General features: G+C 42.4%; 1 protein-coding gene across 1 annotated transcript; it reads left to right on the top strand.

The window, feature by feature from the left end:
• The first annotated feature begins 5 nt into the window (after positions 1-5).
• Positions 6-26,948, top strand: aspm (assembly factor for spindle microtubules). Its single transcript, XM_087830379.1, has 26 exons — positions 6-423; positions 556-699; positions 1,463-3,008; positions 3,713-3,808; positions 4,810-4,911; positions 5,015-5,161; positions 5,260-5,499; positions 5,574-5,641; positions 5,733-5,874; positions 6,886-7,016; positions 7,688-7,863; positions 8,559-8,704; positions 8,972-9,057; positions 9,150-9,362; positions 11,877-12,081; positions 12,414-12,562; positions 13,070-13,198; positions 13,499-13,693; positions 14,015-19,294; positions 19,466-19,615; positions 19,712-19,903; positions 22,764-22,956; positions 23,919-24,073; positions 26,207-26,383; positions 26,494-26,666; positions 26,753-26,948. Exons 1-26 carry the CDS (start codon positions 148-150, stop codon positions 26,853-26,855), a joined length of 10,614 nt encoding a protein of 3,537 aa, XP_087686505.1. The 5' UTR covers positions 6-147; the 3' UTR covers positions 26,856-26,948.

Raw genomic sequence — 26,948 nt, 5'->3', positions numbered from 1 at the left:
TCGAAGTAAGCGAGAGTGAACGTTTGCTAGCTAACAAGTGTTGGGTCTAAACGGCCATTTGGAAACAGTTAACATGTAATTAATGTTAACTAAGCTGTTTTTTTAAATTCATTTTTTAAGCTACAAGATTGACTTTATTAATTACAAATGGCACAAGGCGTACATTCGGGACAGAGAGGATTTTTGGACTTCAGTCCAACAAGGAGAGAGTACACAGACAAAGAGAACGATGTTCCCGTCCTGAGTTTGATCCAGTTTTCAAAGGCTCCTTTCGTAACCTTTGGATCGGTTAAGCTGGGTACCTCCAAGTCAGCTGTTCTGAGGATCGAGAACCCTACAGAGTATGCTGCAGCGGAGGTTTCTGTTGAGAAGATCCCCTCAAGTAAAGGCTTTTCAGTGGACTGCAGCACGTTCAAAATCCAGGTATGTTTTAGCTTATACAGAAAATGCACGAGTACCCATTCACACACCAGATTCCAAACTCCACGGTTATTTTCATATAATTAAATACACTCTTAAAGATTTCTGTTTATAAGAGTCTGTTCTTGTTTTCAGCCTGGGGGCTCGTTCACTCTGGTGGTGACCTGGACGCCAACCGAAGAAGGTGGGATCAGAGAGCTAATCGTCTTAAATGCCAGCGGTGTCCTCAAACACCAGGCTGTCCTGCTGGGGAGAGCAGAGGCACCAAAAAGGAAAAAGGTAAGCATCCACAGCTTTACACGGAGGCTCTTACAGCTAATGTTACTCTCAGATAGCTGAAGTTTTTTTTTTCCGCCTTCACTTTGCAGTATGTTTTGATGAGCAGCTGCCAAGTAAGAAAGCAGCAGTGACGACATTATTTATTCCAAAATGCACTGTTAATCATCTGAGGTCATGTCAGTCACTAAACAGAAGTGAAACCACGTGAAAAGTAAAACAAAAGCATTTTTAGATCAAGGCAAGTTGTTGGATATGAAATATGGTCATTGATCTGTAAATTGTAATGTGCACGTAATGACAGACTCAGTGAAAACCGAGATGTATTTATATCAGGATGTTCATCATTGTGTTGTGTCTGGTTTCAGCTTTTTTTTTTTTTTTTAATTTTTTTTAATGTTGCCTATTGTAACAGTGTTTTTAACATACATTGCATCCACTGGCCTAGCTCATTTGAGGTTAAGTTAGGCTGTATGTGAATGAATGACTTTAAGCTATTTTAGGTAAAGAATATCACATTTGATCTCATCAAATGAGAAAATGCCTTGCCTTTTTTGTACCAACAGTAAGATACAAAAGTAAGGCTTCTGGTGATATTTGGTGAGTTCAGTGCAGTTGTGATGTGTGCTTTCAGTAATAACTGGTATGACTCTTTAGTCTGATTATTATGAGGCAGTTATATCCTTAACTGGAGGCCTAGCTTGTATGATTTGTTTTGTAGGCTGCAACTTTACACATCATTGAAAATGTGTGTGTGTGTTTTCAGAAGACCTTATGGGACACAATCAAAAGCAAGAGAGAGGGTGAAAAAATGACAACACTCAGAAGGAAGGTCGAGCACCCCCCTCTGAAGATGGCTGCCAATAAAACCTTCCAAGTGTCTCGAAATCCACAGTACAAACGGGACAAGCCACGCAGCCCGCTCACTTCACTTAACGAGGGCAAAGGTGCCATAGAGAGGTCCCTAACCAAGCACAGCCCCGTTGGGGATCGCTGCCTGAAATCAGACAAGCAGAAAGCCTTAAATCTGAGCCAGGAGCAACAATCTCTGGTCTTGCCAGAAAAGGAGAACGTCCAACAACTTAATAGGAACTCTCCGCTGGTTTTGCTTGTCCCGGCTGCACAGGTGGTAGACTCTGGTAGCATGTCCGCGAGCCCAGATGTCCTTGCAGGAAAACCTGAAAACAAAGATCTTACCAAAATCCTCAACAGGACGCTGTCGCCAATTGGGACGCCAGAGAGGTTTAAGAAGCTCATGCCTTGGATTGAGTCAGAAAACCCACTCCCTGCTACTGCAAAGTCTGCAGCTGCTGCTGCTGACAGTGAGTTACCTAGAAGCCCCCTCCCGTCTTTGAAAGAGGCCCTGTTTCTCATCGACTCTGATCTGATCGATGTTAACACCAGCCCTCCAGATAATAATTCGAGCTGTAACTTTTCAGATTCGCTCGAATCTAACAGTGAAAAACACGGCTGTCGACCTGACACAGATGTCCTCAAAGCGTCATCTGGTAGCCCTGAGCTGTCAGAGTCCAGTGAGCCCAGACTTACTTTCTTTGTCAGCAAAAAGGCAGAGAAAGCGAGAGAGCTGGGTGTTTCAGAGGCTGATAAACTTCCTGAAGGGACAAAAAAAGGTTCTTTCACCTCTGCCACAGTGACAAAGGGTAAGGCACCGGTGGAGGCAAATGGTTCAAGTGGAAGGAAAATAAAGAAGTCACGACGAAGGCTCCTGCAGAAAACGCTGGAGCTGTCTGATGGCAGCTGTCCGTGTGAGTCAGGTCCAGAAAGTCCTAGCCTTCCTGTCATAGACTCGGACAAAGGAATCAGCCCGTGTGATGACAAACCTCAGGTCCCAGAGTTTATCTCCTCCAGCACCAGCCCGAGGCTCGCTGCCTCACCTGCACCCATCACCTTCCCTGTCTCCTCCCCTCCACCTCTGGCTCCTTCTCGCTTTTCTTTCTCAGTAACGTCCCCACCTCATTCAGTCCTTGCTCCTGTTGCTTTTACCGTCGCCTCTCCAACACCTGTGGGCTCATCTTTTCCTCATCATCATGACCTCTTGTCAAAATCTAAAGTGTACGAGCAGCCCCTAGCAGTTTTTACACCTCCTCGTGTTCAGGAAGACTTGTTTCCCGTTAACGTAGTAGCGAAGAGCAAGAAGAGGAAGAGTGAGGAATTTCTGAAAGCTGATGGGAAGATTGAAGATGACAGGAAAACTGAGCAGGTAAAAAGGAGCAAGGTAGTGCCTGGGAAAACCGAGCCCCCCCGATCAGTCCAGGAGCGGAGAGGTGCATCACAAAGGCAGAGAACATCAGGTGAGCCTCCTTCAAGAAGGTTGTTCATGTCTTTGTTGAGCTGGAGGCTGTAGCTTGTGTGTCTGCTGTTTTAGATATGCTTTATACTAACAGCTCTATTATGTTCAGAGAGAGGAGGATTAAAAAAAATCTAGACGATATCTCCACAAACTTTAAATCAGCACCTTTTGAATTGTTTAAGCTACTTATGCTCAACACATTTGTTTTCTTTTTGTATTTATTTATTTCACTTTCAATAAAAGGGTTGCTGGTGATAGTGATATATGGCTCATGCCAGTATCGGTTGATGTTGGTATCAGCCGATGTTGTCCTTGCTGACTGATTATTAGTGGATGTCACTGGCTGATATTTGTCTGTCACATCAGTTTTGCAAACTGGCTACAAAACCAGTGACAGTTCAGTTGATTTTAAAGAGATTTCATTCCCTAAACAAAGGGCTTAATGACAGACAGAAAAAATAAAATTTAGCCATCCATCATGGGAAGCTGGAGTTCCTCTCAGTCTGTCACAGGGCTGTAAAATAAAATAAGAACTGAAAAGATATCGTTATTTTAAACTTTGGTGCTGGACTCAGAGCATGGGGCGTTATTTTCAGGCCATGTTTGTAATATTTGCAGTTTGAAGGTGCATAAACTGCTGATGGTTAAATGTCTTTATATTGTGGATTTATTGAAGTCTGATGCAATTTCTATCCCTCCCCGTAGGCTCAGTTCGCTCAGTGACCGCATCATCTCTAAGGACTATGAAGTCTGCAGTTCCCGCCCAGGCTAAGCTACCACACTCCAAAGCCGTCTCACAAGGTATACAGGAATATGTTGTTAAATTGGGGTTAAATAATGCTTATAATCCTTTCTGCACTGTTACAAAAATGGATATTCGTACAACTCGGGGCCAAAGTTTTAAGTAATAAGTTAGCTTGCATACAAGTCATTCATATGAGCTAAAAACTCTTTTCCTTGACTTTGATAGGAAATGTACCATTGGTGAGTTAATTAAAAAGATTGGAAAAGAGTGTTTAGCCTATAAAGTGACATGAAGTGATATCATCCATCTGTTTGCTTAATCACTTATCCAGTTCAGGGTTGCAGGGGATGGACGTAGTCCTGCTGTCACAGGGTGAATGCCAGGCTACACCCTGACAGGTTGCCAGTCAATCATGTAGCGTTTTCTTATTATGGTTATCAGAGATGCTTTGAGTCACTTCATTCAATTAGGAACCTCCTTAAAGAAAATTGACTACTCCATCACAGCCATAAGACAAACACAGATTATTTTGATCTGTGTGAGTCCAAAGATAAAAGTATGGAGCTGGAAAAGGGCTTAATATAACACATATAACATAACATATGTTTAACTGCAGCAAAGAACCAAATACTTCATGTGATTGTGTGTCAAGAGTGGAACTGTGGTAATTTATGAGGGAGTCAGGAGTCACAGTGAAGTATGTGAGGGTGGTGCAAGACATGTATGAAGACATGTAGGAAGTTCAGGGTGGCTGAAAGGTATGGTCAGATAGGAGTCTCTTCAACTATCTTTACCCATCACATGACTCACTATGAGCAAGGATTTGGTGACAGTGGGAAGGAAAAACTCCCCTTTAACAGGAAGAAAGTTCTGACAGAACCAGGCTCAGCGATCTGCTGCGATTAGTTGAGGGAAGGAAGAAGAGTGAAAGTCAGTGGAAGTGTGATAGAACATATGTGTGTGAATGAAGGATGATACCCTGTTACGACTCATAAAGGGAGCAGCTGATGATGATGAGGATAATGGCGTCAATAACAGTTTCTTCTGTTGTTCACAGGTGCTCCATCTCGAAAGGCATCTGGTGCTCCCTCTATGAAGACAGCAAAAGTAATCGCTGTGGCACAGTCGAAGCTGAGCTTTATTAAGCCTGCACAAACAGGTTTGTGAACATTGGAAGAATGATAAACACTGAAATGAGCTTTGTGATTTGCTTTTATCTTTAATTTGTTTGTTTTTTTTGTTTTTGTATTGTTTTCTTTCAGCTCTACCCAGACACCCGATGCCGTTTGCTGCCAAGAACATGTTTTACGACGAGAGGTGGATAGAGAAGCAAGAGAGGGGTTTCACGTGGTGGATCAACTACGTTCTCACCCCAGATGACTTTAAGGTCAACACCGAGGTCGCCAAAGGTAACAGGCAGCAGGCTCAAACATGAGAAGATCCTGGTAACACCTTAAATATCTCTAACCTCTTAAATCTGTACCCTCCTCTTGTGTGTCTCGTGTAGTAAATGCTGTGTCCCTTGCTATGGGCGGTGACGACAAGTATAGTGTGCCCAAAGCTCCCACCAAAGAGGAGATGTCCTTCAGCACTTACACAGCCAGACGCAAGCTAAATCGCCTCCGTCGCTCCGCCTGCCAGCTGTTCACATCTGACGCCATGGTCAAGGCCATTCAGAGGCTCGAACTGGAGGTGGAGGCCCGGCGGCTGCTTGTCAGGAAGGACCGCCACCTTTGGAAGGACATAGGTAAGAGTCCTGCTTAATGAAAGCTCAATGCTCTGAGATTCCTGTCACTAAGGCCTGTTCGTGCCATCTTTCAGGTGAACGTAAAAAAGTCCTCAACTGGCTCCTCTCGTACAACCCTCTGTGGTTACGGATCGGACTTGAGGTATTCTGACACATGTGTTTTCTTCTGGTGTCCATTTCCAACAATGTTATTATTTATTTATTTTTGTACCCTGAATATTGCTCATCTTCAGACGATCTACGGAGAGCTGATCTCACTGGAAAGCAACAGCGACACCTTGGGCCTGGCTGTGTTCATCCTCCAGCGACTGCTGTGGAACCCGGACATTGCTGCAGAGTTCAGACACCCCCGAGTGCCCCACCTTTACAAAGATGGTAATTTGAGAGGATGTTGGGTCAGCGTCAGAGCTAATAGAAATACCAGGAGAGCCGAGACTTTTAGTTCAATTGAATTCAAAGTAATTAAAAAGGGGGCATTGTTTGTGTGTTTATCAGCCCAGGTTTGCTTTTGAATTTCCCACTTGAGCTGTAGCACAAGTCTCGGTTTGCCTTTATCACCACCAGACAGAAACACTTTATTATAGAAAATTAACAACTTGGGCATGAGTACAACCTTAATTAACTGACTTCTTGTTATTCCTTCACTGACTCAAACTTTTAATTTCCTTCTAACAACACAACAACAATGACATTTTGCACTGGAATAGATGTGCTTTATATTATTAGACCGAGAAAAAAAAAAGTAAAATAGATGAGGAAATGGGCAGCACAACCAAATAAATATAACTAAATAATAAATATAGATACAGTGCTTAGTCAGTGTGCATGATGCTCAATGTTATGCTGCCAGATCTATAACTGCTTGAAATGTGCAGCTGCAGTTGCTTCAGTTGATGTGATGATTATTTGGATGATCATGATTATTCAAATGTTCCAAACACAAACATAATTGATTAACACTCAGGTGAAAAACAGGATGTTTCACTTTTTCTTTTCCCCTCTTCACTTTGATTGAGTAACCGATTACTTTTTGAATGTGATTAGCTCTCATGAGGCTTAAAGATCACTTTGGATTCATTGGATTAATGTCCCAAAACCTCTAATGTTGTTTTATTCCTAAAATTAATCTTGGAACATAATGCTGAAGAGCCCAAGACAGATGACAGAGCAAAGGATGAAGGAAATACTTTCCTGATTTTGTAGATGTTTGGAGTTCCTTTTTAATCTCACTTGCAATTAAATAACTCAAACAACTTGGGAGTGTAAAGACTACTTTTTAAAACAAGGATATCTTGTGATCAAAATAAGAAAACACGGTTTCCTTTGTAAACTGGAAATTGTCTTTATTGTCACTGTATGAACGCCTGTTTACCTTTTCTCGGTTAGGCCACGAGGAGGCGCTGTCCCGCTTCACTTTGAAGAAGCTGCTGCTGCTCGTGTGTTTCCTGGACAAAGCCAAAGAGTCCCGGCTCATTGAACACAACCCCTGTCTGTTCTGTGTTGATGCTGAGTTCAAGGTACGCCAGAGACACAATGTGTCACCAACAAACATTTGTGGAAAATTACAATTTTTGTACATTGAATAAAAGCTTAAGATAGACTCTTTTCTTGGTATTGAATGGGAGAGCATATAATGTCATTGTGCTTTTGGAATGATGATAAAAAAAAGCTTAAATAGTTTATAAAGATGAGTCTTGAACTGCTTTTTGAGTATAGTGAGCTCATGGATCAAAGAATCAAGGAGAGAGATTTCAAGAGTAAGGGTCACGATTGCAAAGGCTCAGTTAGTTTTAGTTTAGTTTTTCTTCTAGATTTAGGGATGGATAATAAGCTCTGATCAGGCGACCCAAGAGTCCTGGTGAAAAGTTAATCTCTGTACAGATATGCTTCACCATGAAGAGGCCTGAAGATAAAAACTAGAGGTTTGAATTGAATTCAAAATTTAATGGGGAGCCAGCACAGTGAGATCTGCGGAGGTGTGACGTTAGAGGTCTTGAAGGATGTGGTAACGAGCCTCGCAGCAGCGTTTTGCACAAGCTGGAGATGATCCAAGGAGGTTTTACTGAGGGAGGCAAAGAGTGACTGAAATAAAAGCATGAAAAACAGTTTTCCCTCTTCTGATCTTTTTGGCTTGTGTTAACCTCTGTCGTGCTATGTACTGCTCAATTTTTACATTTTTATTTAACAGGCAAGTAAAGACCTGCTGCTGGCCTTCTCAAGGGACTTCCTGAGCGGAGAGGGGATCCTCCCGCGGCACCTCAGCTACCTCGGGTTACCCGTCTCCCACGTTCAGACGCCCCTGGACGAGTTCGACTTCGCTGTGAAGAATTTGGCAGTTGACTTAAAATGTGGCGTTCGTCTAGTGTGAGTGTGTCGGCATGAATTTTAATGCGATGCTCGGATCCCAGATGCGTGTGTGCTTCTCTCAGAGGTCAGGCTCAGATAGGCAGCAGTATCCCCTCTCCTCGAGGGAATTGGGAGCTAAGGGCTCTCAGACAGGGGATTTCCTTCCTTGATTTCTCACTGAAGGATTGGCTCTTTGACAGCCTTGACAGTGGTTCAGTTTCAAGTCTGTGAGTCTGTCAAATGATTTTTTTTTTTTTTTGTATTTGCTCCTTAAATCAAAAAGAAAATTCAGAGCAAATCTTTGACTTCATTTTATTTGTCTCAGGTTCGCTACAGGATATGATGCAATTTAATGTTACATATTTTTCTGTTTTTTAATTACATGTGTATTTTTTAAAATTTCCTGTATTTTAAGTGGGTATGTTGCCCCTAATGTTGTCCTGTACTTGACCAACATGTAGTTAGGGTTATTACAGCATTTAATTAAATGTATTTAAAGAATTCAAATTGACATGAGCCAGATTTGAATTAGCAAAAGCTGGATTTGACCTTGACTAGCCCTGTATGTGTGGATCAGGTTCTCATTAGATACTCGTTTATGTTCAGCTGCTGCTGCTGTGGGCTTTAAATGTGTGACATAAATATTTCATTGCATGACAAATCAGTTGAAGCGATGATGATGATGGAAGCTAAAGATCATCTTTTTGCTTTAGGCGAGTGATGGAGCTCCTTGTCCAGGACTGGAGTTTATCTGTGAAGCTCCGCCTCCCGGCCATCAGCCGCCTGCAGAAGGTCCACAACGTCGATGTCGCTCTACAAGTTCTCAAAAGCAAAGGGATCGACCTGAAGGACGAACGTGGTAATTAATCAATTTCTGAAAATCAAATTTGTATATACTGTTTAAGATATGAACATATTCGTTGTGTTTTATATTCAGACACTTTCTTTGGAAATCTCTCACTGCTATAGTTTTGCCTTGAGTGTAAACAAGTTCTATATCACCTTGTAGTCTGCTGACTTTTTTTCTTACTAAACTTTATTGAGCTTACATGAAAAGAAAATAGAAAATCTGGAAAACTCAGAACTTTGCTTTGATGGTATTTAAATGTTTTGTTTTTATTTTCAGGCTCAACCATTGATTCAAGAGACATTGTGGATGGACACAGAGAAAAGACGCTGAGCCTGCTGTGGAAAATCATCTTTGCATTTCATGTGTGTATACCTTTGTTTCCCCCATTTGAGAACCCCCATCCCAATAAGTGAAGAGAGTTGATTGATATGGTGTTACTGCATCATATGTTCAGGTGGAGGTGATTCTGAATGAGGATCAGCTCAAGGAGGAGATCGGCTTTCTGAAGAAAACCCTGAGGACTAAACGGAGGCTAGCATCTCTGAAGGCCGATCGGGGTCTTCGGCAGACGCCTGCAAAAACCAGAGTCCCGTATGAACATGGCAGCACCAAAGTTACCCTGCTTATGGACTGGGTCCGTTCCGTTTGTGACTTTTACAACTTGCAGGTGAGACTAAACAGTTTAATTTTAGCTAAGAAACCAAAGAAAATAGTTTTACATTCAGAATTAAACTGATTTAATTGAGGCTTGTTTAAGTTTTATCTCTTTTACTGGTTGCTTTTACACTTTGCCCACTAACTAAATTTTTTTTAACTTGAGGTTGATGCACACTAAATAAAACGTTACCTTGATCTTACAAAGCTGTAATACAGTAGATTTTGGTCATTGTTTTGTGTCGCTTTTAGATTATATCTACACACTTTTCCTCATTGCTTATCATCTTCATCTTTTTATAACCTTTGCGGCTTCTTGTTTGCATTTTTTTTTATAAAGAAAATTAATTAATTAATTAATTAATTATCTACTTTAGGCATCTCAGGGCTTTTAGAAGAACAAAACGAAGCAACACTGTAAATATAAATGATATTTGTGTGATGCAAAATGACAGGTTTGTTGGTTTTTGCTGACCTTTGGAATTATCATATTTGATAAATCTCTTTCTCTCTCTCTCTATCTCTCTCTCTCTACATATATATATATATATATATATATATATATATATATATATATATATATATATATATATATATATATATATATATATATATATATATATATATATATATATATATATATATATATATATATATATATATATACTGTGTGTGTATATACACACACACAGTGGGGCAAAAAAGTATTTAGTCAGCCACCGATTGTGCAAGTTCCCCCACTTAAAATGATGACAGAGGTCAGTAATTTGCACCAGAGGTACACTTCAACTGTGAGAGACAGAATGTGAAAAAAAAATCCATGAATTCACATGGTAGGATTTGTAAAGAATTTATTCGTAAATCAGGGTGGAAAATAAGTATTTGGTCACCTCAAACAAGGAAAATCCCTGGCTCTCACAGACCTGTAACGTCTTCTGTAAGAAGCTTTTCTGTCCCCCACTCGTTACCTGTATGAATGGCACCTGTTTGACCTCATCATCTGTATAAAAGACACCTGTCCACAGCCTCAACCAGTCAGACTCCAAACTCCGCCATGGCCAAGACCAAAGAGCTTTCGAAGGACACCAGGAAAAGAATTGTAGACCTGCACCAGACTGGGAAGAGTGAATCTACAATAGGCAAGCAGCTTGGTGTGAAAAAATCAACTGTGGGAGCAATCATCAGAAAATGGAAGACATACAAGACCACTGATAATCTCCCTCGATCTGGGGCTCCACGCAAGATCTCATCCCGTGGGGTCAAAATGATCATGAGAACGGTGAGCAAAGATCCCAGAACCACACGGGGGGACCTGGTGAATGACCTGCAGAGAGCTGGGACCAAAGTAACAAAGGTCACCATCAGTAACACACTACAACGGCAGGGAATCAAATCCCGCAGTGCCAGACGTGTTCCGCTGCTGAAGCCAGTGCATGTCCAGGCCCGTCTGAAGTTTGCCAGAGAGCACATGGATGATACAGCAGAGGATTGGGAGAATGTCATGTGGTCAGATGAAACCAAAGTAGAACTTTTTGGTATAAACTCAACTCGTCGTGTTTGGAGGAAGAAGAATACTGAGTTGCATCCCAAGAACACCATACCTACTGTGAAGCATGGGGGTGGAAACATCATGCTATGGGGCTGTTTTTCTGCCAAGGGGACAGGACGACTGATCCGTGTTAAGGACAGAATGAATGGGGCCAAGTATCGTGAGATTTTGAGCCAAAACCTCCTTCCATCAGTGAGAACTTTGAAGATGAAACGAGGCTGAGTCTTCCAACATGACAATGATCCAAAACACACCGCCCGGGCAACAAAGGAGTGGCTCCGTAAGAAGCATTTGAAAGTCCTGGAGTGGCCTAGCCAGTCTCCAGACCTCAACCCCATAGAAAATCTGTGGCGGGAGTTGAAAGTTTGTGTTGCTCGGCGACAGCCCCAAAACATCACTGCTCTTGAGAAGATCTGCATGGAGGAATGGGCCAAAATACCACTACTGTGTGTGCAAACCTGGTAAAGACCTATAGTAAACGTTTGACCTCTGTTATTGCCAACAAAGGTTATGTTACAAAGTATTGAGTTGTATTTTTGTTATTGACCAAATACTTATTTTCCACCCTGATTTACGAATAAATTCTTTACAAATCCTACCATGTGAATTCATGGATTTTTTTTTTTTCACATTCTGTCTCTCACAGTTGAAGTGTACCTCTGGTGCAAATTACTGACCTCTGTCATCATTTTAAGTGGGGGAACTTGCACAATCGGTGGCTGACTAAATACTTTTTTGCCCCACTGTATATAGATAGATAGATAGATAGATAGATAGATAGATACACAGACAGACAGATATATGTGTGTATATTTTTAACATCGATTGATGTATGATATTTGAAATTCTGGTAAAACATTAACACAGCAAAACAGTTAAGTTTACGTTTTTAGCCTTTGTGTACTGCATCAGTGAGAAGTTTTCAGAAAACTCTAGTTGGAAACAATAAATAAAGTCTCTCTCTGCCTTTGTGTGCAGGTGGAGAACTTCACCGTGACGTTCTCGGATGGCCGCGTCCTGTGCTACCTTATTCACCACTACCACCCGGGTCTCCTGCCAGAAGCGTCTGTCAGTCACCGCACCACTCAGACTATCGAGTGCTCACCAAGAGGCCGACTGGAGCTCAGCTGCTCAGCCAGCGACTCCGACAGCTCCTTTGACTCCCTGCCCACAGGCCCAAACGGTATGTCAGCTGTGTTCTGCAACCATCTGTGCCGGGGGGCATTTAAAGAGGAAAAAAAAAGTTCACTTGGATGTTTGTACCTCAAACAGACATTTGTAGTCTGTCAGAACATGAAAACAGTGAATATGAAAGGAACTCTGAATTATTTAAAAAAAAAAAAAAAAAAAAAAAAGTAACAAATAAATAACACAGCATGTTTATTACATTACATCTTAATTTTTAAATTTTTTTTTAAGTCACGGTTACCTCAGCTTCGTGATGTCATAACATCAAAATACATACACAATACAAAAGAGAGTTGTTACTGACAGCATCTATTTATTCGCCAACAGGACCTGATTCTCCATCGCTGGAGTTTAAAGAGCTACTGAAGAACGAGAAAAGCAACTTCAAACTGGTCAACAGTGCGGTGTCTTTTCTGGGCGGTGTGCCCGCCATGATCAACCCGGCCGACATGTCCAACACTATCCCCAATGAGAAGGTGAGACCAGGTGGGAGGTGTGTCATAGCTTGCAGGAACGCAGAACATTGTTTTTGGTGAGATTCATAACAACTGATTATTAATCCACATTCAGTATGTTTTATATGTACTTAAGTAACAAAGAGGAACACATTCCCAACACTGCACTAAGCTTATTCCCCCGCTAATTCCCTGCCTGCAGTCTTGTGCTACAGATGTATAAATGATCATGTGAAAAAACAATAATACAAATGTAGCTTTCTGATTCAGTAGCGCTGTGACAGATGTTGGCTTTTAAATGAATTAAGCTCACTTTACAGGAGTAGGCTGACTTTGTGGCTGCCTCATCCATGTAACCTGACTGAATTTCCTCCCCCATGAGGACAAACTCTCTTGCAATCATTTGTCTTTAAAATGTCAGGATTTGGTAAAATAAGGCTTTTAACGCCTCAATTGTAAAGATATTTAATGTACCAAAATGTGAGAGAGAATGCAGCACTGTCTTCATCCACGTAAACTGACTTGCAGGTGGTGATGTCGTACTTGTCCTTCCTGTGCGCTCGCCTGTTGGACCTGCGGGACGAAACCAGAGCTGCGCGGGTCATACAGGGAGCCTGGAGGAAATACAAGCTCAAGAAAGATTTAGAACTCTACAAGGTTTGTGGTTTTTATTTATTCATCAGTTAAATTAAACTCGCAGTTAAGTCAAGTGTTAATGAGACCCTTTAGCCCTTTATGTCTGATACTGGCCTAATATTGGTCATGGGTAACTATGGGTGTTTGAGGTGTACTTGTCAATAAATGAACCTTGAAGACGTTGGTGGATGTAAGTCACACGTTAAAGGATTGTTAACCCATCATGTTTGCAGACTGACACGCTTACAAAATGCTACCAAAAAAGTAACCTCTGTAGAGAAGGTTATAATGTGTTTAATGTTGCTTCTTGTTTCCATGCAGGAAAGAAACATGGCTGCCATGAAAATCCAAGTATTTGTGAGGAATTTTCTTCAGAGGCGCAGAGCTAAGAGGCAGAACCAGGCTGCTGTCGTCATCCAGACCTCATGGAGAGGTTATGCAGCCCGCAAAAAGCTGCGACTTAGAAAACAGGCTCAACTTCGGGCTATGCAGCATGAAGCAGCAACCGTCATCCAGGTGTGTATGTGCGTTATATATCTGAGGGTTAGAAGTGGTGTTTGACAAAGTCACATATGGCTTTGGCTTTTTGAATCTAACTAGATTCAGCTTCTCAAGTGATGGTTAATCTGACTTTGTTTCTAGTTGTGAATGACTTTGTTCAAGGACATTTTGATGTTCATGATCATCTATTAATGTGCTGTCTAGTCAACACTGTGATTACACTTCTTTTTTTTGGATAATTTTACTGTTTTGTCATATCAAGGATAAATCCAGCATAATGAAGCTACCACATGTTTTTGTTCTTTGAATTAAATGGGTCTTATCTTGTCCTTGCAGGCTCAGTGGAGGATGTTTTCAACCATGAGGGCTTACCAGTGCCTCAGATATCATACCATTGTTGTCCAAGCACAATGGCGAATGAGGAGGGCGGCCTCCGCTTATGGGAAAATCTACTGGGCGTCGACAGTCATTCAGAAGTACTCACGAGCATGGGCCATTTCAAAAAGAGACAGAGCACATTATCTCTTACTTAGGAGCGCTGTGGTAAAAATACAAAGAGGCTATAGAAGATGGAAAGCTCAGAAAATACAAAAGGAAAACTGTGCGGTCAGAGTGATACAAGCTGCTTTTAAGAAATGGTACGGAAGAAAAATGTCCCAAAGAACTGCCGCTGCTGTGAGAATCCAGTCCTGGTACAGGATGCAAAAGTGTCTCAATCAGTACAGAAAGATCAAGGGAAGTGCTTTCCTCATTCAGGCCCAGTACAGAGGCCTTGCACAGAGGCGCCGTTTTCTCACATTAAAACTGCAGCACCACTCAGCTGTTGTCATCCAGAGTGCCTTCAGAGGGCACGCTGTCAGAAAAGAAGTGGCGGAAATGAGGTGTGCTGCAGTTGTAATCCAGCGCTGGTGCAGAGCTTCCATGACAAGAGACGCGGAGAGGAAAAAGTTTGTCAGGATGAAATGCGCGGCTGTTACCATACAGGCAGCGTATCGTGGGAAAGTGGCTCGAGATTCTCTGAAAAAACAGGACAGGGCAGCAGCTGTGATCCAGGCAGCTTTTAGGAAGCACGCTGCCCGTAGGCGCTACCTGATCTTGAAAAGAGCTGCAGTTCTAATACAGCAAAAGTACAGAGCAACACTTTTGAGTCGCAAGACAAAGAATGAATATAACTCTCTGAGGGCCGCTGTGCTCACTGTGCAAGCTAACTGGAGAGGCAGAGCGGACAGGAAGAGGATAGAAAAGTGGCATCAGTGTGCATCTTTTATACAGGCTTGTTATCGTCGGCACAAAGTGCAAGCAGAGTACAGAGCCAAGAGGGCAGCAGCTGTGGTTCTACAGAGCCATTACAGAGCTTATTTGGCTGGAAGGAAGATGAAGAGAGGATACCTAGAAAAGAAAGCGGCATCTATTACTGTCCAAGCTGCATTCAGAGGGATGAGAGTTAGGGCAGAGTTGAAGAAAAAGCACCAGGCAGCGACTGTCATTCAGGCTTTAGCCAGGATGTTTTTATGTAGGAAACGTTATCTTCTCCTTCACAGTGCAGCGATTGTCATCCAGAGCCAATACAGAGCTCTTTTGCTGTGCAGGGCGCAGCTAAATGAATTCAGAAAACTTAAGCAGGCGACTGTTAAGATACAAGCTGTGTTTCGGGGATTTAGAGAAAGGCAGGACTTGAAGAGGCAACATAAAGCATCCAGAGCAATCCAAGCTCACTTCAGGATGCACAGAATGCGTGTGGCTTACCTTGCCCTTAAGTGTGCCTCCATCATTATTCAGGAAAGGTACAGGGCCAAACGGCTCATGGATCAACAGATGCAGAGTTACAGAACAATGAAACATGCAGTCATAGTAATCCAAGCAGCATACCGTGGCCACAAGGCCAGGAGGAAGATTGCAAACATGCACCAAGCTGCTTCAGTCATTCAGAGAAAGTTTCTGGCCATCCGGGATAGAAAAAACTTCCTGGCTGTCAGAGTGGCAGTTTTGGCCTGTCAGCAGAGGTACAGAGCAGTAACCCTGACAAGAAAAGCACGGCTGGACTATCTCTCAAAGAGAAGGGCAGTAGTTTGTCTACAAGCAGCTTACAGAGGATATGTAGTTCGAAAGCGGCTGTGTATTGAGCACATGGCAGCTGTAACAATTCAGTCTCAGTATAGAATGTACCAGCAGAAAAACAACTACAAGAGGCTCTGCTGGGCAGCCACTGTATTGCAAACACGTTACAGAGCTAACAAAAAGATGAGAGCAGAGGTGCATGCCCTGAGTGTTAAGAAAAATGCAGCTGTTGTCTTACAAGCTGCCTTCCGTGGAATGAAATTAAGACAGATGATCAAACAAAAGCATCAAGCTGCCAGTGTTATCCAGAGAGCTTACAGAGCTCACTGCGAACACAGAGAGTATCTCACTCTGAAATCCTCTGTCCTAACTGTTCAGAGAAGATATCGAGCGTCTGTAGCAGCAAAGAAACAGTTGCAAACATATCAGAAACTGCGCAGAGCTTCTGTTGTTCTTCAGGCAGCGTACAGAGGGCAGCAGGTCAGACAGGAAGTTGCTCGTTGGCATCAAGCTGCTACTGTGATCCAGTCTGCCTTCAGAAAACACAGAGAAGAAGTCAAATTCCAGGCCATGTGTCTATCTGCCATCATCATCCAGAGACGTTATCGGGCTCGTGTTCTTCAGAGGGAAGAAAGAGAAAACTTCCTAAGAATGAGACATTCTGCTGTGGTCCTACAAGCATCTTTCAGAGGTCATCGTGTCAGGTCTGACATTGCCAAGATGCACAGAGCAGCTACTGTCATTCAAGCAAACTTCAGGAGATATAAACTTCAATCAGAGTTCAGGAGACAACACTGGGCAACCTGTGTCTTACAGCAGAGGTTCAGAGCTCAAAGAACCAGAAACATTGTTTTTAAACATTATCAAGAGGTTAGAAAAGCTGCCATCATTCTACAGGCTGCATATCGTGGAATGAAATTAAGACAGATGATCAAACAAAAGCATCAAGCTGCCAGTTTTATCCAGAGAGCTTATAGAGCTCACTGCGAACATAGTGAGTATCTCACTCTGAAATCCTCTGTCCTGACTCTTCAGAGAAGATATCGAGCGTCTGTAGCAGCAAAGAAACCGTTGCAAACATATCAGAAACTGCGCAGAGCTTCTGTTGTTCTTCAGGCAGCGTACAGAGGGCAGCAGGTCAGACAGGAAGTTGCTCATTGGCATCAAGCTGCTACTGTGATCCAGTCTGCCTTCAGAAAACACAGAGAAGAAGTAAAATTCCAGGCCATGCGTCTATCTGCCATCATCATCCAGAGACGTTATCGGGCTCGTGTTCTTCAGAGGCAAGAAAGAGAAAACTTCCTAAGAATGAGACATTCTGCTGTGGTCCTACAAGCATCTTTCAGAGGTCATCGTGTCAGGTCTGACATTGCCAAGATGCACAGAGCAGCTACTGTCATTCAAGCAAACTTCAGGAGATATAAACTTCAATCAGAGTTCAGGAGACAACGCTGGGCAACCTGTGTCTTACAGCAGAAGTTCAGAGCTCAAAGAACCAGAAACCTTGTTTTTAAACATTATCAAGAGGTTAGAAAGGCTGCCATCATTCTACAGGCTGCATATCGTGGAAGGAAATCCAGACAGATGATCAAACAAAAGCATCAAGCTGCCAGTGTTATCCAGAGAGCTTACAGAGCTCACTGCGAACATAGTGAGTATCTCACTCTGAAATCCTCTGTCCTGACTGTTCAGAGAAGATATCGAGCGTCTGTAGCAGCAAAGAAACAGTTGCAAACATATCAGAAACTGCGCAGAGCTTCTGTTGTTCTTCAGGCAGCGTACAGAGGGCAGCAGGTCAGACAGGAAGTTGCTCGTTGGCATCAAGCTGCTACTGTGATCCAGTCTGCCTTCAGAAAACACAGAGAAGAAGTCAAATTCCAGGCCATGCGTCTATCTGCCATCATCATCCAGAGACGTTATCGGGCTCGTGTTCTTCAGAGGGAAGAAAGAGAAAACTACCTAAGAATGAGACATTCTGCTGTGGTCCTACAAGCATCTTTCAGAGGTCATCGTGTCAGGTCTGACATTGCCAAGATGCACAGAGCAGCTACTGTCATTCAAGCAAACTTCAGGAGATATAAACTTCAATCAGAGTTCAGGAGACAACGCTGGGCAACCTGTGTCTTACAGCAGAGGTTCAGCGCTCAAAGAACCAGAAACCTTGTTTTTAAACATTATCAAGAGGTTAGAAAGGCTGCCATCATTCTACAGGCTGCATATCGTGGAAGGAAATCCAGACAGATGATCAAACAAAAGCATCAAGCTGCCAGTGTTATCCAGAGAGCTTATAGAGCCCACTGCGAACACAGGGAGTATCTCACTCTGAAATCCTCTGTCCTGACTGTTCAGAGAAGATATCGAGCATCTGTAGCAGCAAAGAAACAGTTGCAAACATATCAGAAACTGCGCAGAGCTGCTGTTGTTCTTCAGGCAGCGTACAGAGGGCAGCAGGTCAGACAGGAAGTTGCTCGTTGGCATCAAGCTGCTACTGTGATCCAGTCTGCCTTCAGAAAACACAGAGAAGAAGTCAAATTCCAGGCCATGTGTCTATCTGCCATCATCATCCAGAGACGTTATCGGGCTCGTGTTCTTCAGAGGCAAGAAAGAGAAAACTTCCTAAGAATGAGACATTCTGCTGTGGTCCTACAAGCATCTTTCAGAGGTCATCGTGTCAGGTCTGACATTGCCAAGATGCACAGAGCAGCTACTGTCATTCAAGCAAACTTCAGGAGATATAAACTTCAATCAGAGTTCAGGAGACAACGCTGGGCAACCTGTGTCTTACAGCAGAGGTTCAGAGCTCAAAGAACCAGAAACATTGTTTTTAAACATTATCAAGAGGTTAGAAAAGCTGCCATCATTCTACAGGCTGCATATCGTGGAAGGAAATCCAGACAATATCTCAAACAAAAGCATCAAGCTGCCAGTTTTATCCAGAGAGCTTACAGAGCTCACTGCGAACACAGGGAGTATCTCACTCTGAAATCCTCTGTCCTGACTCTTCAGAGAAGATATCGAGCGTCTGTAGCAGCAAAGAAACAGTTGCAAACATATCAGAAACTGCGCAGAGCTTCTGTTGTTCTTCAGGCAGCGTACAGAGGGCAGCAGGTCAGACAGGAAGTTGCTCGTTGGCATCAAGCTGCTACTGTGATCCAGTCTGCCTTCAGAAAACACAGAGAAGAAGTCAAATTCCAGGCCATGCGTCTATCTGCCATCATCATCCAGAGACGTTATCGGGCTCGTGTTCTTCAGAGGCAAGAAAGAGCAAAGTTTTTGAAGTTGAAACAATCCGCCATAGTTCTCCAGGCAACATTGAGAGGCTGGCGCGTCAGGAGGGATGTTAGCTTACAAAATCATGCTGCTGTTGTAATCCAGTCATGCTGGAGATGTTTGGTGGAACGGCGTGTCTTCCAAAGAAAGAAAGCTGCAGCTGTGAAGCTCCAGCAGAGGATTCGAGCAGTGCAGCTCGGCAGGCAGGAGAGAAGCAAATACATCCAATTGAGGCAAGCTGCCATCACACTTCAGAAACACTGGCAAGCCTGGATTGCAAGACAGCAGGTAAAGTTCATTTGCAGTACAAAGATAAACATCAGAGTACCGTAACTAAGAGGAACTGCAGCTTGTTTGGAGTCTCACAGTGTTGAAATGTGATTTGTAGTAAGCAGTCTCAATGTGTTGATTATGGAGGAAAAAAAAGTTGCTGGTTAAATGTAAGCCAATGTTTTTCAGGTTGTAAAGGCCGCTCGTGTAGAGAGGAGGCTACGTTTTACGTCGGCCATATTTCACCATCTCAGTGCCATAAAGATCCAACGAGCACTCAGAGCTCACTGGGCTTTGGAGTCTGCTAAAAGACAGATCCATTCTGTTATCACCATACAGGTAGTCACAAAACATCCACACTGCTACATCTATTGAAGAGTACAACAGTTTTTACAAATGACATCTTGATTTTTTTTTTTTTTTGTTTTGTTAAAGCGGCTGGTGAGAGCGAGGCAACAGAGAAGACGCTATCTGGAGTACAAGCAGAAGGTGGCTACAGCTCAGAGAGCAGTCAGGCACTGGCTAGCTCGTCGCCACAAGGCTGCGACTGTCATCCAGCAGGCTGTCCAGAAATTCCTCCTCCTCAGGCGGCAGAAGAGGGTTCAGCAGGGTATTCTCAAGGCCCAGGTACAGTAGTCAGTGCTGAGTGTGGTAAAGATGTTGCCTGTAATTCTAAAGGGGAGAGTCGCAGATTTCCAATTCAGTCTATATTTAGGTGTCCAAAGTTCATTCAACCTTCAGTCACCTCAGTTAGAACAGCCCATTAAAGATCTGCTAAATCTTTTCTTTCTACAATCATCAGTCCATGATATTACAACTGGGAAACAATTTCAGGAGGAGGACAGTTTTTAACATCTGACTGTTGTGAACATGGCCTAATTTTAAAAAGGAAATATAGGTAACACTTTATATGACAACCCATTGCTAAGCAAAGAAAGGGAAGCACAGAACTCCCCTCTCCCCAACCACCTCTTCCAGCTAATCTGAGAAACACCGAGATGTTCTCAGGCCAGGCAAGAGATATAAACTCTACAATATCTTCTGCGTCTGCCACGGGGCCTCGTCCTGGTGGGACAGACCTAGAACATCTTATCCAGGAGGCATTCTTATCTGATGCACAAACCACTGAAAATAAATCTGACTAATTGCCGGTAATGTGGACCAAGCTCTCGCAACGGTTGTATAAGGGCCGAATGGCTCATATTAATAGGCAACACACCCCATACTCCCAAAGCATCTTCCACAGAGTACTCCAAGAGATGCGGTCGAACGTCTTCCCCAAGTTTACAAAACACATGTAGACTGGTTGGGCAAATTCCCATGCAGCGTCAAATATACTTAATCGACTGGCATCGACTTTCCTTAGGATGCTGAGGAGTGTGGTTCGCCTATCGTTAGAGAACACCCTCTAGTCTCCCTTCTTAATGATGGGAACAACCACTATGTTCCAGAGGTACCGCTCCTAATCTCCACACGACATTGTAGAGGATTTTAAACCAAGACACCTGGCCTCACCCACGGTGATTGGATGAATCATCCACCTCATCCCCAGGCTTTGTTTCCTCTACAGAAGATGTGTCGGTGGGGTTACAGAGGTCTTCAATGTTCCCTCAGGGTACACACCAGCTGCTTCCGACGTCCCACAGGCTTCGGTGGAACGGAAACCTTACCTTCACCAGGTTGCGCCCAGTCAGGCCTCATGGGCTGATGGCTCCCTTTACCTCCGGTGAACACAATGTGGTTCAGGGGTTTCCACCACGACATCAACCACCTAACAGCCGCAGCTCAGTGCAGCAGCCTCTGCAATGAAGGTGTTGAACGTGGTCCATTTGGACACAATGTCCACAATCCTGTCCAGTGCTGTCCAAGGTCTGCCAGAGTGCTTCTGCTAGGCGTTCCCAGTACACACCGTCATGTTGTTGCTCACATGAATGTTGAAGTCTTCCAGTAGGACAAGAGAGTCTCCATATGGAGCATCCTCAAGCACCCCACTGAGGGACTGCGCACATAAGTGCAGACAACAGTTAGGATCTGTTTCCTGACCCGAAGGAATCAAACCCTCTTGTCTACCGGGAAAAAACTCCAATATACAGGCAGCCAGCCAAGGACATGCCAAGATACCGCTTGTCACCAAAAGCAACTTCTAACTGAGACAGAGTCCAGCCCCTGTCCAGGAGGCTGGTTCCAGAGGTCAAGCTGTGTGAGGTGAGCCTGGTTATATCTCTTTGGTACCTTTCAACCTCACACACTAGCTCAGGCTCCTCCTCCACCAGAAAGTTGACATTTCACCAGCCTCAGTAGCCTAGCATCGGTCCACCAGGGTCTCCCTTGACTGGCACCCTACCCCTATAGCACCCAACCCCTCCTGTGGATGGTGGTCCTACAGGAGGAAATGCTCATTTGCCTTCTCCAGGTTGCGTCCGGTCAGGCCTCCAGGCCACCAGGGGCTCTCCTTCAGGTACCCTCCCCAGGCCTGGCTCCAGGGCGCAGAGCTCCACTAACCCTATCCCAGGCAGGGCGAACTGTTCCCTTGATTTTGTACACATAACGGTCTTCTGAACAGCTCTTTGTTTGGTTCCTCACCCCGGACCAATTTACCATGGGAGATCCTACCAGGGGCAAAGGCCTTTCGAGTGCATAGCCCCTGGGATTCTTGGGACACACAAACCCCTCGACCATAATAATATAGCAAATTACAGAGGAGAATTTATGTAATGCATAAGTAACGTTAATAATTTTATAACTTAAGGTATTTTATAGGAAAAAAGACACAATTTATACTTTTAAGTACTGCCCAATTTCACGGAAATTTTATGGACAAGCAATTTCCCAATTTTACATCATAAATAAACAGTACTGTTCTATGTACAGGTCATAGTATGGAGTAGATTAATTATGCCTTTGTATATCATCATCATCATTATTATTATTATTATCTTTTTTTTTTTTTTACACATCTTTTCTTAATATTCATCATGTTTATGAGTATGACAGATCTTTTAAAAATAAAATTGATTTTCCCCCAACCCCTTAGTTTTTGTAGGTAAATATAATGACATTGTTATTAAAAGAAAAATAAATTGAAATTTAATTTAATGATGGAAGAATCACTCCCTTAGTTGCAGGCTGTGTTTTAAAGTGTTACCAAAATTAAAAGCAACAACTTGTTATCCAGTCTTTACTTTATCCTCATCATTTTGATATTTGTGGACAATGTAGTCAGCAAAATGTTGTTACAACCTACAAAGCAAGGCACTAACAGCCTTGCTGGGATCATTTCTTTAATTTTGCTGTTAATATTTAATACTTCTAATAACAGTTTACACTAGCAAAATGTTTGCTATGAATTGATGGAAATCAAATAATTTTATACACATTTTGCCCTGAAAATTGTTAACTTATTTAGTTTTCCAACAGTTTAAAACTAATGAGTTTTCGTTTTGTTTGTTTTAAATTTATTTTAATTTTAACCACTTTCTCCTTCTAGGCTCTGTGGAGAGGACACTGCTCCCGCAGATTGAATGACAATCCCAAGATTGTAAAGCTGAGGCACCGCTTACGTGTGGTCACTGCCAGTGTCCGAGAGGAAGACAAACTGTGCAACAAAACTTCATCTGCACTGGACTACCTTCTTCGTTATAAACACTTCTCGTACATTCTGGAGGCCTTGAAAAATCTTGGTAAGGCTTTTTGTTGTCTACTCGTTTCCCCTCATGCTGAGTACAAAAATGGAAAAATAGTTTTAAACAGCATTTTCCCTGCAAGTCATCCCACAGCTTTAGATGTGGCAACTTATGTAACACTAAACAGCTTAATGACAATATCTTTGGCTCGCCCCACCACAGCACTGAACAAACGCCATGCAAGTTATAGTTTACTCAGCTTACGATCAGACATTATTTTCAACTGAGTGAATGAGCACACGTGAGCCGTGACAAATTAATACAGCTGTATTTCACATATCATTATGAGAGGCAGACGATGCATGTAGTTCCTACCAAACATTTAGATGGTCCCAGTAATATAGTTACTTTTCACTGTGAAGTAACAGTGATTTGTGGAAGTGTTCCTGGGCCCAGGCAATGATTTCATGACACAGCCATGCCTGGTTTTAAAGCAGTGTTGCCTGAGGGCCCAAAGATGGCAGATATTCAGTACTGATTTGTACTTGTGCTTCTTGCATGCTGATATTTCTCCTCATTCTAATAATCTTTAGATGAGATATTCAGTGCAATTTAACATTGAGGACCATTATAAATGAGTGAATGGACAACTCGAGAATGAGTATTTAAATTGATACCATAGACGTATCTACTAGATATTCTTCTGAGAAACTGTGCCTCTTTAAAACGCTTCAGCATTTCTGGAGCATTTCTTTGTGTTTCTTGTCTTTCTAATGTGTGATGTGTAGAATCAAAACCCACTTCTGGTCTTTAATTATGGTGAGTAATATTTTAGGGACTATTTCTGCAATCACTCCCAAATCTATTAAATATATTATAGTTTAAAATGTGTAAATGTATATGTGCCTAACTGGCCAAAATGCATACTTCTTATTCATGTAAGAGTGCATCTTATGATTTGTCCTGACTGAAATCTCTTTGTGCGTGCCTCTGTGTTTGCATGTTGCATTCGTGTGCAGAAACCGCCACCAGGCTGTCCCCAGAGTGCTGCGAGCGGCTGGTGGAGAGCGGAGCCACTAACGTCATCTTCACACTAATCCGCTGCTGTAACAGGAGCGTCCCCTGCATGGACGTCATCACCTTCTCCATTCAGATACTTCTCAACCTTTCCAAGGTACTGCAGACACAGAAGAGCACTTTGTATTTAATGCTCCCTCATGTAGTAATCCGGTACTCTCAGGTTATAAACATAAAAGGTAAACCGGTTAATTAGTTTAGTGTGACATTAAAGCTGAAGGTAGACAGTTGTTTATTCTTTGTTTTTGTTTTTGTTTTCCTACAGGCCCAACATTAGATTAAGCTGTTTTAACTGTCTGAAGACACATGAAATGGAGGAGATATGTTTTAGCTTATATTTTGCTATCTCCACCTCCTCCACTCCTCAGTTCCAGCATATTTAACAATGTCAATGTCAGATTTCACCTAAGACTAAGGGTAGGACAGCAACTTCCTTGTGACTAGAAAAAATGATAGTTTCCCATTGGTTGCATTGAATTTCCTCACATTTGGCAAAAGTTAGCAAGTATTTCCACCTAGGTGTGTCACGATACTGGACATTAGTAGTCGGTACAAACAGCAGTAGAACTGAACAATTCTCACAGCCCAATTCGATACCAAAACAGAAATGATCTGAAGTGACATCTCGCATACTCAACCATAAACTGCCTCATTAAAGTCATTTTTAAAACACTGGCAGATCATTTATTTAAAATGTTAACATTATAAAGCCTACTAATGTTATATTACACTAGAATAAGCATTTAATGTTAGCCATTGCAAACATTTTAGCCAGTGGAACAAAGCTGATTTCACAGCTTTGTTGGTAATTTACATTTTGGCATAATAAAAGCAGGATAATGGTTTGGATGTTTGTAATGTTAATTGAAAAGCATTCACGCTGATCTATTCAAACTGATCTGGGAGCTATTCTTGTAGTTCACTTAGGCCATACAATTTCAGTACAGTACAGTAACATAGCTTGCTTGCATACTGCTTTTTGGGATATCAGTCCTTACTCACATTTTCAGAATTTTGGTAGGAAATGATACAACACATATTGGTTCTGGTGACATCCCTAGTTACAGCAACCAACCTATCACACACTTACACAATGGTTTTGGGCCAGCCATTGTTTTCCTTAGTGTGACTGTAATATAAGGTGGTAACAAATACTTATTTATGTACAGATATAGTAAATGCAGAGTACTTTTATACAGTATTCTCATGGCTAGACATTTTGTGTCATCAAAAGTTGGTGCTGCATCACTATCCAGTATTTCTTAAATTCAGCAGTATTTTTGGTTGCATTACTTTAAACAATAACTTGCAAGAACACAGAGAAGATGCATTTAAAGAGCTCTATCACTTAACTCTGGTTGTCTGAAAATATCAGAACTAAAGTGTTATCAAGCTTTCCTGTTTTCTCTAAAAGCATTTCCCATTTCCTGTATATAGATCTGACCCTCCGTCAGACTGTTTGCTGTTATCGATTTCTCTCTTCTCGCTGTGAACTTTGTTCTTCTTGCAACATAATCTGCCTGACTGTGACGGGAACATGTTGGCGTGGTAGACTCAGACATCTTACTTATTTGTTTTGAATCTTCTGGCTGGAAACGGATTGTTTAGACACGTGGGGGTTGAATAAACCTGTAATCTGCATACTGTCGATGGTAAATGACCGTCAGCACACCCGTGCTTTTGAGAAGCTTACACTGCTGTGGATGAGGGCAGCAGCAAAACATTTGTATGGGAATGTAAAGCTTTTGTATCCAAATATGTTCCCCCACAAAAGCCACCAGACTCATTTGACAAAAACGGTTAATTTGTACCGTTCTAAAACATCAAACAATAGGACAAACTAATCCCTGCTTAGTTTTGAGAAATTACACCTGCCATTGTTCTGTGCAGTGTTTAATGAAATGAGATTACCAGCATGGAAGCTGTCTCATGATTGTGGCTTTAACAGCTTTGCTTAAGGCCTTACATGTCATCTACAATCTATAAGAAACTGCTTTCTGTAAAGCTAATTTAACTGCAAAGTGACCATTTATGTGGATATGTAGCAGATAAAACATGTATTATGTTCACTTTTTTGTGTGAAGCATTAAATATGAAGAACAAAGTGCACGGGGGTGGTGTTCAGTTTTGAGTGTTTCTGTCTTTTTCAGCCAAAATAGAACATGCAACAGTGGATGCGTCAGTGTTGTTTAAGTGTGCAGGACTAACATCGTCTCCCCTCCCTCCTCAGTACCACAAGACCATTGAGGCGGTGTATTCAGTGGAAAACTCTGTGGAGACGCTGCTGGACCTGCTGCAGAGATACCGGGAGAAGGCAGGGGATAAAGTGGCAGAAAAGGGTGGAAGCATCTTCACTAAGGCCTGTTTCCTTCTTGCGCTCCTGCTGCAGGACAAGCAACGCACTGAGGTCCGTAGACACTGTCACAAACAGATAACACGAGTGCATAAATACCAATATCAACGATATTTTTACACAAGAGAAAATGCTAACTATTTTGCTTACTGTATTTTCTTTAGGAGGTCAAAAAGCTACCCAAGGTCTTGGATAGGATCCACAGTATTTACCGCCTCACTGCTCGCAAACACAAGATGGACACAGAAAGAACAATCATCAAGCAGAAGATGAGCGCGTCAATCAACGGGAGCTTCTTCGTTCCAGTGACGCCTCGTAAATCCCGCGCTGCACCAAAGTATGGATATTCCTGAGTTACATAATACGCTGAAAGTGTGCTTGTATGTTTCCAGAGATAACTAAAAGTTTTTTGTTTTCTTTCAGGTTTGCACCAGATTGGGTTCTCAGACGAGATAAGCTCAAAGACATTGTAGACCCCCTCAGGGCCATTCAGATGGTGGCGAACACACTGTCCATTGTGCTGTAAATAAACATGCTCATGTATATATATATTTTTAATCCATGATCTTCTTTTTAAAAACTTAAGAAAAGTATTGCTGTCTTATTTTTATTTTTTGTA

Source organism: Neolamprologus brichardi, chromosome 17 (genome assembly GCF_056152115.1).
Source record: "Neolamprologus brichardi isolate AB-2024 chromosome 17, ASM5615211v1, whole genome shotgun sequence".
Taxonomy (NCBI): Eukaryota; Metazoa; Chordata; class Actinopteri; order Cichliformes; family Cichlidae; genus Neolamprologus; species Neolamprologus brichardi.
This window is presented reverse-complemented; position numbering and strand designations above follow the sequence as displayed.

What these genes read in the sequence shown, in the direction of transcription:
- aspm (XM_087830379.1), top strand. Translation starts at nt 148, where the DNA reads ATGGCACAAGGCGTACATTCGGGACAGAGAGGATTTTTGGACTTCAGT. An exon ending in GGAGGCCTTGAAAAATCTTG is followed by an intron (nt 22,957 to 23,918) that starts GTAAGGCTTTTT and finishes ATTCGTGTGCAG; the next exon opens with AAACCGCCACCAGGCTGTCC. An exon ending in AAATCCCGCGCTGCACCAAA is followed by an intron (nt 26,667 to 26,752) that starts GTATGGATATTC and finishes GTTTTCTTTCAG; the next exon opens with GTTTGCACCAGATTGGGTTC.